This window comes from Schistocerca cancellata, chromosome 11 (genome assembly GCF_023864275.1).
Source record: "Schistocerca cancellata isolate TAMUIC-IGC-003103 chromosome 11, iqSchCanc2.1, whole genome shotgun sequence".
NCBI classification, from domain to species: domain Eukaryota; kingdom Metazoa; phylum Arthropoda; class Insecta; order Orthoptera; family Acrididae; genus Schistocerca; species Schistocerca cancellata.
In genome coordinates this window covers 104,601,087-104,616,080 of record NC_064636.1, presented here as the reverse complement: position 1 = coordinate 104,616,080, position 14,994 = coordinate 104,601,087, and the positions used below count along the sequence as shown (strand labels likewise).

At 41.0% G+C, this 14,994-nt stretch overlaps 1 protein-coding gene across 1 annotated transcript in view; it reads left to right on the top strand.

Annotated features, from left to right (window-relative positions):
* Positions 1 to 14,994, top strand: part of LOC126108286 (uncharacterized) — a 365,566-nt gene that overhangs the window by 255,212 nt on the left and 95,360 nt on the right. The window contains exon 10 of the mRNA XM_049913510.1: positions 7,654 to 7,981. Within this exon, the coding sequence (XP_049769467.1) occupies positions 7,654 to 7,981 (328 nt within the window). The remainder of the gene's footprint in view (positions 1 to 7,653; positions 7,982 to 14,994) is intronic.

The following is a 14,994-nucleotide window of genomic DNA, read 5'->3' as shown; positions in this document are numbered from 1 at the left end:
ATAATATGTTTATTGTACATATAAAAAGAAACATGTATTTCAGGCCACTGATGATGCTTCCCAAATAAATGAAGCGAAACGCGTATGGCAACAAACTAACTGCCTTCATTTAGTTGCATAGCCGGTACATACCTCCACAAATTTAGAGCAGCTAAAGGAAAAGATGGAAAACAGATAAAATGACAGTAAACTGAAAGAGTTGTATAAAAACTGTTGTGGGGAAGGCAAAACAAAGACTGTGTTTTGTTGGCAGAACTCTTTAAAAGATGCAGCATGTGTACTAGAGGACTGCCTACACTATGTTTGTTTGTTTCCTTCTGGAGTATTGCTGAATGGTATGAGATTCTCACCAGGTAGGGTGGCAGTCATCAAAACAAAGGTGTTTTGTGTTGTTGTGAGACATTATTGTGAAGTTCCAATCACCAACTTTCTTATCCATCTGTGGAAATATTATCTTGAAATCGATCTACGTAGGGAGAATTTATTATCGTAATGAAGTAAGAGAAGTCAGACCTTGCACAGAAAGTGTTCATTTTTCCCGTGAACCATTTGTGAGTGGAACAGTAGAGAAACAGGCTGAAGGTGGTCCGATGCACACTCTGCAGGCACTTAATTGAATTGCGTGGTCATGTAGACGTGAAAAGCAAAACAAGACTGTGGAAGGAAGTCGAATAAAATCTGACAGTGCTGAAGCAATTTGCTTAGAAAATGAGACCCTAAAAATAGTAGATGAGTCTTGATATTTTGGGCATCAAAGCAACTGGTGACATATGAAGTAATGAGACAATAATATGCATACTTGGAGTAGCAAAAAATAGATTACTGAGAGAGAGAGAGAGAGAGAGAGAGAAATGTATTAATGTTGAGTAGAAATTTAATTATTAGTAAATCTTATCTGAAAGTGTTTCCATGGAGTGTACCTTTGTACGGGAGTGAAACGTAGGTGATGAACAATTCACATGAGAAGAGAATAGAGCTGTACAAGATGCTACAGAAGAATACTGAACATTGGACACTTTTCTCTGGTGAATTTTGCTTTATGTCATCCACTATGTAAGTTGAAGCAATATCATTACTAGTGTAAGCTGCCCGCACTCCCCCCAACATGAAGTGTTGTTGTTTAGAGAAACTGAAAGGGTAACTTGATTACACATAATTTTACAGTTATTAGGTTGACACACAAGTTCGTATCGGTTTTGTTTTGCATGTTGGTATTCTGATTACTAAGGGTTTATTTATCGATTGTCATTTCAGTTTACACCTTGTCAGTTTGTCATTTGGAGATAGTTAGGGGAGCTGTGTATCCTAGAAAACTGAGTGCAAAGTGGAGAAATCTGAACATTTCTGACACGTTCTTCTGTTTGAGGGAGAAAGGCGGCGTGCAGGTTATAGTTGTAAGCCAAAATTTATTTTCTAAAATATGTAATATAAGGGAGTGGGGGAACCACTCACCTATTGCGTATAGATGGATGGAGCAAACACAAATGTAATAGATAACATCACTTACACTGGCTTTTGAGCGTAGCTCATTTTTTGCAGCGAAGGTACACGCATTCACACCCACAACCCCGCAGACACCCATAGTAACACTCCCACGGCCATGGCAAGGCTAATTTTTGACAGTCGATTACTAGAAGCAGTTGCCCGAGCTGATGGAGCGGGAGCGAGATAGGGAAGGGTGTGAGGAGGGGGTAGCAGGAAAGAGGCAGGTCTTCAGACAGCGGACTCCTTGGCCACACAAGGAGATGAAAAGAGGACACAGGTATACCAAAAGATGCACGGAGAGGGAGAGGGGCAATAAGGAGAGAAAGCCAAAAGGTGAAGGGGAGAGAAGTGAGAGGGAGAAAGGGAGAGGGGAGGGTTAAGAGAAGAGAAGAGAAGAGAAGAGAAGAGAAGAGAAGAGAAGAGAAGGGAGAGGAGTGGGAGGGAGGGGGTATTTTCACAATATTGTTGAACATTTTCAGTTTTTATTTTCGTTGTTAAATATTTGCATTATTAACTTGTTCTACAATGAGCAACAGAATAATTTATATGTGTGTTGACAGTTTTTATCTGAAGAAAGTACTTGCGGTGTGGTGATTGGTATATAGCATATTCTGTCTTCTGCTCACCCAAGTTTCCTCTGTCTGGCTCAAGACTTTCAAATGTCACACCCACGATCCTTCACAGAAATCTGCACCACCGTGCAGATGAGCACGTACGGACGGTTGTAGAAAATGAGAACGGGTGACTACAGTTAATTGGGTGGGGGGTTGGAGTTGTAACGAAGTGTAGTGCGCCTTTAGATGTGAGCACATACAAAGTGCTTGTGAAAACTCTTATTGAATACTGTTTGGGTGTTACTGATCGCTGCTGTGTCAGACACTGGAGTAGTTCAGTGATGCTTTGCTAGATTTGTCACCAGTCATTTCATCAGTGTGTCAGTGTTCCAGAAAAGTGCTGTGGGCTTATGTAGGAAGTTTTGGAAGCACCAAAGAACATTTAGTCAAAAACTTTTGAAGCTTAGAGTGCAAGTATTTGTGACACATTGCAGAAAATTTACACTACCTCTGACGTTCATCTCGTGTGGGATCCGAAAAGGACAAAATAAGGGACTTTACGGTTTTGCAGATGTCTACAGGTAATGGTTTTCTCACACTCCAGTTCTGTGTGGAACAGGCTTGGGAATGACTTTCAGCGGTACGAGGTACGCCGTGCTGTAAATTGCAAATTCACTTGCTGAGTGCAGTAAATGAAGCAGGCAAAAAGGAATACGAACGTCTCAAAAATGATATCGACAGGCAGTGCAAAATGGCTAAGCAGGGTTGGCTAGAGGACAAATGTAAGGATGTAGAGGTTTATCTCACTAGGGGGTAAGATAGATACTGCCTACAGGAAAATTAAAGCAGAAAGGTGGAAGGAGTACATAGAGGGTCTATACAAGGGCAATGTACTTGAGGACAGTATTATGGAAATGGAAGAGGATGTAGATGAAGATGAAATGGGAGATACAAAACTATCAGTTTAATAAGTCACAGCTGGTGGCAGGGGCAAAATACAGGGAGCGAAAGGCTATTTACAATTTGTACAGAAACCAGACAGCAGTTATAAGAGTCGAGGGGCATGAAAGGGAAGCAGTGATTGGGAAGGGAGCGAGACAGGGTTGTAGCCTATCACTAATGTTACACAATCTGTATATTGAGCAAGCAATAAAGGAAACAAAAGAAAAGTTCGGAGTAGGTATTAAAATCCATGGAGAAAAAATAAAAACTTTGAGGTTCGCCCATGACATTGTAATTCTGTCAGAGACAGCAAAGGACTTGGAAGAGCAGTTGAACAGAATGGACAGTGTCTTGAAAGGAGGGTATAAGATGAACATCAACAAAAGCAAAACGAGGATAATGGAATGTAGTCGAATTAAGTTGGGTGATGCTGAGGGAATTAGATTAGGAAATGAGATACTTAAAGTAGTAAAGGAGTTTTGCTATTTGGGGAGAAAAATAACTGATGATGGTTGAAGTAGAGAGGATATAAAATGTTGGCTTGCAATGGCAAGGAAAGAGTTTCTGAAGAAGAGAAATTTGTTAACATCGAGTATAGATTTAAGTGTCAGGAAGTCATTTCTGAAAGTATTTGTATGGAGTGTAGCCATGTATGGAAGTGAAACATGGATGGTAAATAGTTTGGACAGGAAGAGAATAGAAGCTTTCAAAATGTGGTGCTACAGAAGAATGCTGAAGATTAGATGGGTAGATCACATAACTAATCGGGAGGTATTGTTTATAATTGGGGAGAAGACGAGCTTGTGGCACAACTTGACTAGAAGAAGGGATCGGTTGGTAGGACATGTTCTGAGGCATCAAGGGATCACTAATGTAGTATTGGAGGGCAGCGTGGAGGGTACAAGTAGAGAGAGACCAGGAGATGAAAACACTAAGCAGATTCAGAAGGATGTAGGCTGCAGTAGGTACTGTGAGATGAAGAAGCTTGCACAGGATAGAGTAGCATGGAGAGCTACATCAAACCAGTCTCGGGACTGAAGACCAGAACAACAACAACAACAACTAGTGCACATACAGATTAGAGCAGGTATTGTGTGCAGAATTGGCAAGGAAGGACACGTGGAAGATACTAAACAGAAAAGCAGTTGTGACGATGGGACATACGTGAAAAGAGAAAAGAATAATTTGCACGGTAGTTGAGTGAGACATGGATGGCAGAAGTTGCAAGAGAAGACAGAGTGGAATATATCCAACAAATAATTGAAGACTACAATACTAGGAAAAGAATAGATCACTGCTCACCATGAAGATGGCACGTGAAGTTGCAGGGAGACGGCCACGCGGAGTAGCCGTGCAGTTTGAGGCGTCACGTCACGGACTGTGCGGCCACTCCCGCCGGAGGTTCGAGTCCTCCCTCGGGCGTGGGTGTCTGTGTTGTTCTTAGCATAAGTTAGTTTAAATAGTTTGTAAGTCTAGGGACCGATGACCTAAGCAGTTTGGTCTCTTAGGAATTCACACACATTTGAACTTTTGCAGAGAGACACTGTACACACTGTACACACTTAGTTTTTGGCCAAAGACTTCATCAGAAAAGAAAATGTGCACACATTCAGATGATAGATGGCAATGAGGTACCACATTTACCAATCCGGTATCTTTCTCACTGACAGTATGCAGGCTACTGACAACGTCACACTTACAACTTAAACACGCAGGAATGAATTTTATTCAGTAGCCCACTTAGCTACTAGGAGTAAGTAATCATTTAATTAACTGTAAATAGCTTCAGTATATAAAAATGAGCTTGGTGAAGATCTTTTGCATACTCACGTAAGAGAACTGTACAGGAAATCTGGGGAGGTGTAGTCTGTCTGTAAACTGAAAAAGTGAACAGCCCTCATGGTGGGGGAAGTTGTCTTTCCCAGAAGGACATCACAGCTGCCGTACAGAATAGTTCTCCTCTAGCAGTGCACGACAGTGTGCAGGGATTTACATACGTGCTGTCCATTTGGATTACCTGCATTAGTATCATTAGTAACTTACATTGGTGTTCCACGTAGTGTTGACGCGCACACACTCCCAGTCAGGTCTGCACATTGCATTGTCAGTGATTCGTAAGGTGTTCTGCAGAAGGCCTGTGTAACTTTGTAAAAAACCATGTAGTTGCTTCTTGCGGTAGACGGTGTGGAGTCATGTGCTTGACCTTCGTTTTGCAGATCTACGAGGGAAGTGCACAAACGCAATCAGATGGCCTACTTTCCCTTGCATTTCTACCCCAAACATCTCCCCACTTCACCCTGTTACACCCCAGAACACAATTTATCCCTTAATGTGGTTGCACTGCAGTTACATGTGATACACACATTTAATATTTATTTTTCTTCATTGAAAGATAAACATTAATTTTATACCGTTACAACAATATTTTCACTAATGTGCAATATTTGTGTCTTCCGAACTCAGAAAAATATCAGTCATAAAGAAAACAAGAAATTTTAGAGAGTTTAATTGAATACCGTGAAACATTTTCACTTGAAACTGTGGTATTTGAGTTATTAGAGAGAAACGTAAAAAAGTGGTCTTTAAACCTGCTCAAACCCCACTGATTAAGATTTTTAGAACGTTGTGTAGAACAGGGCAAAAATTTGGGACTGTACTGAGTACTGATTTCCCCCCCCCCCCCCCTCGCCCCCTTCTAATAGAACTTTTCAGGTCTTCATTGACTGAGCTGCTGGTGGCAATTAATTTTCTGGCATCTACTACTGTTCGCATGCACACATCCTGACAGAGTTGCTATTAGGGAGAATCTGAAATTAAAGATAGAGCTGCCGTTTCTTGGTTTATTGTGCCATTAACTAATATGAATGAAAACACAGCACCCAACATGTTTTGGATGCAATAACTCTTTTCTCATTGACTGTCCTTTACTATTTTTTGCAGTCAAGGTCTTTTTGTTTTGTACTGAAACACTTAATAATTGATTGTTGTTTGTAAAAATAGGAGTATCACATGAGCACAATGTATTGCACATAATGCTAATGTGAAACCAGGATTCTTATGACTTTCATACGACACTGTCTGCTTACATTTTGCACTAAACTCTAATTTCTAATAGTAGACGTATTATCCCTTCTTTGACTCATTTATTAATAATGTCAGTGGCAAATAATCGTTGTTGGTACAGAGACAAATTGAAGTATGCCAAAGGAGGAAAAGTTACTAGGTGGGCACATTTAAGGTATACTTGTGGTTATTGTAATGGTAAGGGCATAAGGAGTCACGTGATACCGCACATTCTAAGGAATTAGAGAGAGAGAGAGAGAGAGAGAGAGAGAGAGAGAGAGAGAGAGAGAGAGAGAGAGAGAGAGGGGGGGGGGGGGGGGGGGCAGGATTGGGATGAATAATACAATTGAGAGTTGGAACAGAAAAATTAGAAAGATGAAAGATGTGAATGAGAGGCTAATGAGCAGGAAAAGGAATGAGAACAGAGGTTTGAGGGAGGAGAAGAAAAATGAAAAAGTGAAACCAGTAAAGAAAAAAAGCGATAATGAATGCCTCGTCATCTGAAGGTGCCACATAGTGCTTTTTTAAACAAGAAATTTATTTTCCACACCTCTGATGTTTTGTAGGATGTGGACACATTCTTGAGACAAAATATCATTTTTCCCACACTGTCCCTTTGTGGGAGTTGTCATTTTAAAGTGGTGCTCTCGAAAGTTATTCCTTCAGTCTACTGGAAGAGATTGTAGTCATACGGTGAAAGATCAGGGCTGTATAGTGGGTATTTCAGCTTTGTCCATATTCTCAAAATACACCTGGTGCGAACCTTTCTCGACTTCAGCTGTCTCAATATTCTGCACATACTCAATTCTCATACTCCCACTTCGATTTATTTTGTGTGTTCATCAGCCAAAATCGTATTGTGAATGTACCGTATGTCATCGGAGCACGTTCGGCACTGGACCCATCGCTGTGTGGGAGGACCAGAATATTGGCGTGCCCGACTACAGTACTGCGATAGAAAGTGTCCCCCTGTACACCTTCTTCACTGTCTTGAGAGTCTTTGTCCTCACAGTGCAGACAAACCTAAAGTGCAACAGTCATCTCGATTTAAAGTTGCGGCAGCACGACTAGTGGAAACAAGTTAAATTGAGCTCGAATGTTGTTTCTAGGACCTCCGTTTATAGCAAAGAGGTATAACAGAAGCTGGACTTTCGAAGAAAAAAAGTTGTGCATTTCTTTTGGAGTGACTCTAGTATGTAACATTAATGATTTGTTACTCATATTTGCTCTATATATTGCCTCACAACTTCTTTGTTTCCTTACGCTCGGCAAGAAATGTATGGACAGCGAGCTTAATCATCCTGAGAAACTATCGAAACCATCCGAAACTACATTTCTGAGGTACCGACATTGTAGTGGAGAATATGTCCACTGAATACATTTGAACGTGTGCAAAAGTGTGTAAATAGTAAAGATACATAGTTTGAGAACTACTAAAACAACTTGTACCACAAAAACCTTTATGTGGTAAGTGGTAACCGATCCTTCTCATGTTACTGTTTTTCCATACAGGCATTCCCGCATTTGTTTGTACCGTAAAATATTTTTAATCTTTCATTATTTTTAGGAAAAGTTAATAAAAGGTCCCGGTACTGTTTGTGTCGTTCAGGTGAAGCACCACCAGCAGCAGCAGAGGTCGAGTGCGGAATTGCTGGCCGAGAAGGCGGACCTGTACGCGAAACTGCAGCGCCGCCTGCCGTCGCGCGGCGACAGCGTCACCTCCACGTCGTCCTCGGGCAGCGAAGACGCGGCCGCCGCCACCGCCGGGCGCGGTCCCGCCGTCGAGGAGCGCGCGCCCGTGCCCGCTCCGGCAGTGCGCCCGTCGAGGAGCCGCGACGGGGCGTCCGCAGCGGCGAGGGACCGGCGTACGGACGGAGAGTCGCGACCGCAGCCGGACGTGGTGGCCGTGCAGGTGCAGCCGCGGGCATCTCCTCCAGGTACGTACGAGTTGTCTCCCGAGTGAAACTGCCACGACATCAAAAGCTTGGAAAATACCCACTGAACATTAGGACCACCTACCTAATAACCAGTGTGTCCACCTTTGGCAAGGATAACAGTCTCCGTGCCACGTTGCACGGAAGCAGTGAGACTTCTGTAGGTCACTGGAGGGAGTTCACATCACGTCTGCACACACAAATCACCTAATGCCTGTGAGTTGTAGGGAGGGGATTGACGAACTCCAGCGTCGTGTTCGATCATGTCCCAGGTGTGTTCGATCGGGTTCAGATCTGGCGAGTTGGGAGGGCCAGCACATCAATTTGAATTCACCACTGTGTTCCTCAAACCACGCCATTGTGGTTCTTGCCTCCTGACACGGCACATTATGTTGTGAAAAATGCCGCTGCCGACGGGAAATGTAATCGTCACGAAGGGCTGTACGTGGTCTGAACCGGTGTACGGTACTCCTTGGCCATCGTGGCACCTTGTACGAACTCCACTGCACCCACGGACGCCCACGTGACTGTTTCCCAGAGCGTAATGGAGCCACTGCCAGCTGGTCTCCGTACCACAGCACAGTTGTCGAGGAGCTGTTCCCTCGGAAGATGACAGGTTTGCACTCTCCTGTAGGCACAGTGAAGGAGGTATTGGGGTTTGTTAGACTGTGCAACATGTCAGCCAGTGCACGAACATCCATTGCCGACAGTCACGTCACGTTTCAGTCGTAGTTGCCGATATTGTGGTGTTAACAATAACACGTTTGTTGACAGTTGAGACCCATTGTTAGGCGTTTTTGTTGCACGGTGTGTTCACACACACTTGTACTCTGCTCGGCATTAAAGTCCGATGTTAGTTCCACCACATTTTACACCCATCTTGTTTCACCAGTCTGCTCGGCATATGACATCCGACGTCAGTAGTGAGGGGCGGTGACCTGGTCCCAGGACGCCTAGATGTGGTTTCACATCGGTTTTGCCACATGTTAAAGACACTCACCACAGCACTCCTCGACCACTCGACAAGTCGTGCAGTTTCCGTAATGTTTTTTCAGAGCGTCTTGGACACCGCAGTCTGCACTCGGTCAAACTTGGATAGACCACGTGCTTTGCTCAATCAATACATGGACAAAACACACACACACACTGATACTACATGCGCTGTTCATGTTTCTGACTAGCAGTCGTTCCTCCCATGTGCCACTGCTGTCACCTGGACTGGTTTATGTTGATAGTAGGTTGGTGGTCATAATGTTCTGGCTGTTTAAAATAGAAGCATTTCAAAGGCAGCATGCACAAAAGTCAAACTTGTGTTCTCGAATATGTAAATGAGTATAGCATTTCAGTGAAAGTTCACAGTCTCCTCTTACTTTATTACGTCCAATTGTGATAAAAAAAATAAAAAACATTTATTTTACTTAGCAAACCGTACAAGGGTTTATTGTGATGTCATTTGTAGGCCACTTCTCACACCTTGAGAAAGTTAAATTGTCCGTGTATCGATGTCATAGTCAATGAACTTCTAGTTATCTCGTGTTGATTATCAATCAGTAATCTTTTTTGTCAGCACAGTTGCATATAGGATTCCTGTTTCCTAAAAGGACTTCATGGTTCTAGTTAATTTCAAGCAAATTATTAAATCAGTCGTTGGTTTCTGACTTTCACTTTTTTATTTTGTATTTTCACATTAATACTGAATTCCTCGAATACATTGTACTCTTGATTATTCATGTGCAGATTACCTGCTTTGGAGATTATTTGTGCATTAAAAGAAGAAGAAGAATTAGTTGAGAGAGGGTTGGCGGGGATATATAAAAAACAACCCGCCGCATGACAATAAGTGCCATTTCTGTTGTTCAAATGACCATCACATCACGACAGAGTGCCATTTCCATTGTTCTCAGCTAGCTTATTCCATGTTGTCTGATGTTAATTGGTATGTGTTAGTAATGCAAGTTAAAAGAAATTTGTAAGAGAGATGATGGAGAAACATGACATTAAAACAAAAATTAGAAGTAATTGAAAGATTTGAGATGGAGGGTGGGGAGACGAAGAACTGCTGCAAAAATCAGTGTTGGTTATGGTATTGGAATGCAGGCTGTTTGGGACATTAAAAAGGATAAACAGAAAATGCAGGATTTTGTCAGGAAAACCAGATTTTAGTTCTGGAACATCTGCATAAAAGAAAGGCATGAAAAGACCTACATATGATGAATTAGATGCTGCACTTTTGTGATTCTTTAGCCGAAAATGAGCAGATGGTCATTGTTTCATGCGTGGTGTGCTGAAAAAGCTAATTTTTTTCTCGAAGCTCTAGAATTAGAGAGAGAATTTAATGCCTCATCTGGATGGCTAACCAGATTCAAACATTGTCACAGGATTTGCAGACTTACTGTGCATGGAGAGTGGCTTAGTTCAAATGTTGTGGCAGCTGATTTTTTTCTTGGAAGAATTCCAGAAGTTGGTGGAAAGAGAGAATTTCACACCAGACCAAAATTTATCATGCACATGAAAGTGGTCTGTATTGGAAATGTCTACCAACCAGAACCTTTGCTTTTAAGAGCAAAGTTCATGCTTTGAATATAAGGTGTCTAAAGATAGCATTACAATTTCGTGCACCACTAAACCATCTAGGAGCCACAAAGTAAAATTACTTGTGATTGGGGAGGGGGACGGGGAGGGGGGGGGGGAGGAGGAGGGAAAGCAGCATTCAAGGATATTGCAGCTGCATTATTACAACCAAAAATGAGCATGGATGGATAATGAAATTCTCAAAAACTGGTTACACGCTCATTTTGTACCATGAGTTTGGTGATATCTGCAAGAGAAAGACTGCCACAGAAGGCTGTTTTATCAGCATCACAGTGAGAGGATTCTAGTACCTGATGACTGTCTCATTGTAACTTAGTTTTTGGCTCCTAATGTGACTGCCATTACATGGCCAATGGAGCAAGATGTAGTTGCATTGGTGAAGTGGTGCTACTGGGCTGGTCTACTGAGAATTCTGTTTGATCAGGATGATTTGGTAACATTCCAGAAGAAGTTGACAATTCTAGGTGCCATACACAGGATTTCTGATACGTGGCAGGAAATCTAGCCATATATGCTAGTTCGATCGTGGAGGAAAATTCTTCCAGGTATAGAAGAAAGGGGTTTTTCAAGGTTTAAGTGATGAAGTAATAACAACTGGACAAATATTGAATCTGGCAATGGGGTTAAACGTATTTGAAGATGCCGATGAAGAAAATATGAGCAAGTGGCTGAAGAGCGAAGCTTGTGAACCCAGCTTCCGGTATGTGAGTGGTACTGAAATTGTGACCGATGCACGGCGACAGAACGAAGAAGAAGACGACAGTGGAAGTTAAAGTGGGCATGAAGATAGTGACCTTGTGATCATACTGCATTGCAATGTGTCGATGCTTGTCGAGATTTTATGGGCCGGAGGGGGTTTCAGTACAATGACATAATTGTGGCACAAAAAATTAGAATTGATGCGAGACAAAGTGTCAGTTCCTGTCGAAAGTAGACCGACATCACAGACTATCTTAAGAAATAAACAGGCCAACAGTACTTTTACACAGAAGTTGGATAAACTTTTGAACAAAGAATACATGTCTGAAAGTATCTCGATTATTCATGTTTTTCAGATATTTGTGGACCTCCTCTCCAACTAGTGTGGATCATCGAGAGTATACTGTATATCAGAAGGACAAGAGATCCAGCTTACAAGTCAAAGATGGTTGTCATGATAAAAAACTCTTTTCACCAAATAGGTTCATTAAATACATTTCAGTAATCCTCAACCCTAATGTTTATAAAGAAACCAAAGATAGTCAGATGTATTTCGTTAAAAAAAAAATAAAAATAAAAAAAAGTGCAAAAGGACAATCTTTGTAAAGAAATGACAAAATCTTCACAGTATTCTTGAATTAACATAATTTGGGTGTAGGTACAATTCACAGACACTGTTAATACTGAAACATACATTCACTTAATGTAAATGACTTGTGCGTTACAACAAACCCCTCAGCATTCTGCATGTAAGGAAAGAGGGCCTTAAATGTATTCACCAGTTCAAATGGTTTCCCATAGCCTGAAAGAGGTCAGAGCCACTGAAAGTAGTTTTTTCTTAGACCACTGTAAATAATTTTCAGTAGTAGTTCATTTAATTTTGAAACTTGTCCTTTTTATTAATTTTTTCTCTACTCTTTCATCAAGTGTCTTAATTTGCTTTATATTGTTTTTGTAATGCTTTCTGAATCATTGTATTGTGACTTTGAGTATCTTTTGTCTGATGTTAAAAGTTACTAGTGTTGTTTGATGTTAAACTTTTAACAATTTTTATTTCAGGACTGTCCATTTGAGTATTCTAATTTTCATTCTATACCTGTGTGTTTTTGTAGACAAACCAGACAAAAATTCTATACTTTAGAATGTGTGCTAACTGCTTTGTTAGTGATCCTTAATATTACCATGTTACTGTAAATTTGGACACCTTGAAAGTTTCATAATTTGAAACTGATTACTCGATAAATGTGTGTGTGTAACAATTTTATTTAACACAGTTAGTGTCTAGCTAAAACCGTATAGTGTTGTGTGATTAAAAACTGTAAAAATTGTGTGGTGAATGAAAACATATGGCGGAGACATTGATAGACATTTAAACAGAGGGCAGTATTCTGTAGCTGAACTCGTACTAATTTATACAGTGTACACACACACACACACACACACACACACACACACACACACACACACAATATGTTGTGTAAAAATATCAGTCTTTGCGAAACACGGCGACTTATACTTTCTATTCTGCTGAGCACGTTTTGGTGCAGTTGTCATCCTCAGTGACATGCTGTTTATTTAATTCTCTGAAATATTATCTGATAACGATTTGTAAGATGAAGATATAGACATGCTATGGATTTTAATTAGGAAATTTGAGGGTCTGAAGAATCTTATTGGGACTGCACTCAGTTTTCATTTGCGCATGCTGTTGCAATTACCAATAATTCATTTCAACTTTTCTGATGAAAAATTTAGTCAGGAAAAAATGTTACATGATTTTCAATGCTTTTTCCCACTCTATAAATGCTTCACGGAATTAGCGGAAAATTCATTTTGTGGGAATCTGACTGTTTCCTTGACAGCTTATACTTTCAGTAAATTTTGTAGCAGCGTAATGAAATACATTTGTAGCAAGTGAAATATATTCTTCATTGGATTAGCTACATTCATGAATATTCCGAGAATTTGTTCAGTCATCGTCGTCATCGTTTTTAGTCTGAGGACTAGTTCGACGCAATGTTCTGCGCTATGTTATCCTGTGCGATTCACTTAATCTTTAAATATTTACTGCAACCTACTTCAGTTTTTTGAAGTTACATGCTCTAGTCAAACTTTGGTTCTTGTCTAAAATTTCTACACCCCTGCCTCCCTGTCTCCCTTACAAAATTGATGGTTCCTGGATGCCTCACATTGTACCATAAATTAATCCCCCCCACCCCCCACCCTCTCTCTCTCTCTCTCTCTCTCTCTCTCTCTCTCCACTTCTAGTCACAAGGTCCTCATTAGTTATCAGATCCACCCACTTAATCAATAGCATTCTCCTGTAGCATGACATTTTGCAAACTTCTACTTTTTTGCCTGATCTCCTCATCATCCAAGTTTCACTTCCATACAAGGCTACATTCCACACAGCTTCCTTCAGAAAAAAGCTTCCTAGCACTGAAATGTATAGTGTTTATAAATTTCGCTTTTTAGAAATAATTTTCTCGATGTTGCCTGTCTGGATTTTGTGTTCTCTCTCCTTCAACGGTTGTCAGTTACTTCGCCGACCAAATAGCAGAACTGGTCATTTTTCCTAAGGATTGCTGGATTTGACTACTTTACATTACACTCATTTCGCTGTTGTTGTTCATCATCAACTGATGAACTGATCCGTCAAATCCTTTACAGTGTCTTGAGAGAATTAAAATCACTGAGAGAATTTGCTTTACAAATTTCTCCTTGGTTTCCATTACTGCAAGTTCTATGTATGAATTGAATAACACTGGGGATAGGCCACAACCATGTTTCACTCCCACCTCTACTAAAACTTCTTATTTGCATCCTTTGGCTCTTACAATTGGGAGTCTGGTTTCTGCACAAGGTGTAAATTACCCTATGCAGCTTGTTTTTATTCCCTCCTTCCTCCAAAGTTTCAAAAAGTAGGGAAACATTCCACTTCCCACGTGGGGAAATATATATCTAAAAACAAAGATGATGTAACTTACCAAACAAAAGTGTTGGTATGTTGATAGAGACACTAACAAACACAAACACTCGCACAAAATTCAAGCTTTCGCAACCCACCGTTGCTTCATCAGGAAAGAGGGAAGGAAAGGAAAAGAAGAAAGAATTAAGGGAGAGGGTAAGGAGTCATTCCAATCCCGGGAGTGGAAAGACTTAACTTAGGGGGAAAAAGGGACAGGTATACACTCGCTCGCTCGCGCGTGCGCACTCATATCCATCCGCACATATACAGACACAAGCAGACCTATATCCTGTGTAGATATATGTCTGCTTGTGTCTGTATATCTGTGTGTGTGTGTGTGTGTGTGTGTGTGTGTGTGTGTATCAACATACCAACGCTTTCGTTTGGTAAGTTACATCATCTATATATCGGTGAACATTAAGTTATTCTTCCAGTAAATTATTTTTATATATACAGAAGTAAATAACAACAGGACACACTCTTCACTCCCTGGAAATATGAACACTTAGTCGACCTTTGAAGAAAGGAACTCACTGAATCATCTTTTATACATGAAATGTTATCACAGTTGTGATTATGGACAACAGTCTCTGTATAATGGATAACAATGAAAATTTACGCCAACCCGGGCCTCCCACTTATCGTGAGTGCTCACCTCGAACTTAGCTATCTGAACACGCTCCAAGGCCAGACCCAAGCAACTGTATGCCGTCTACTGTGTGTCTACAACCTGCACTTGTCCTTCAATGTGTGTATT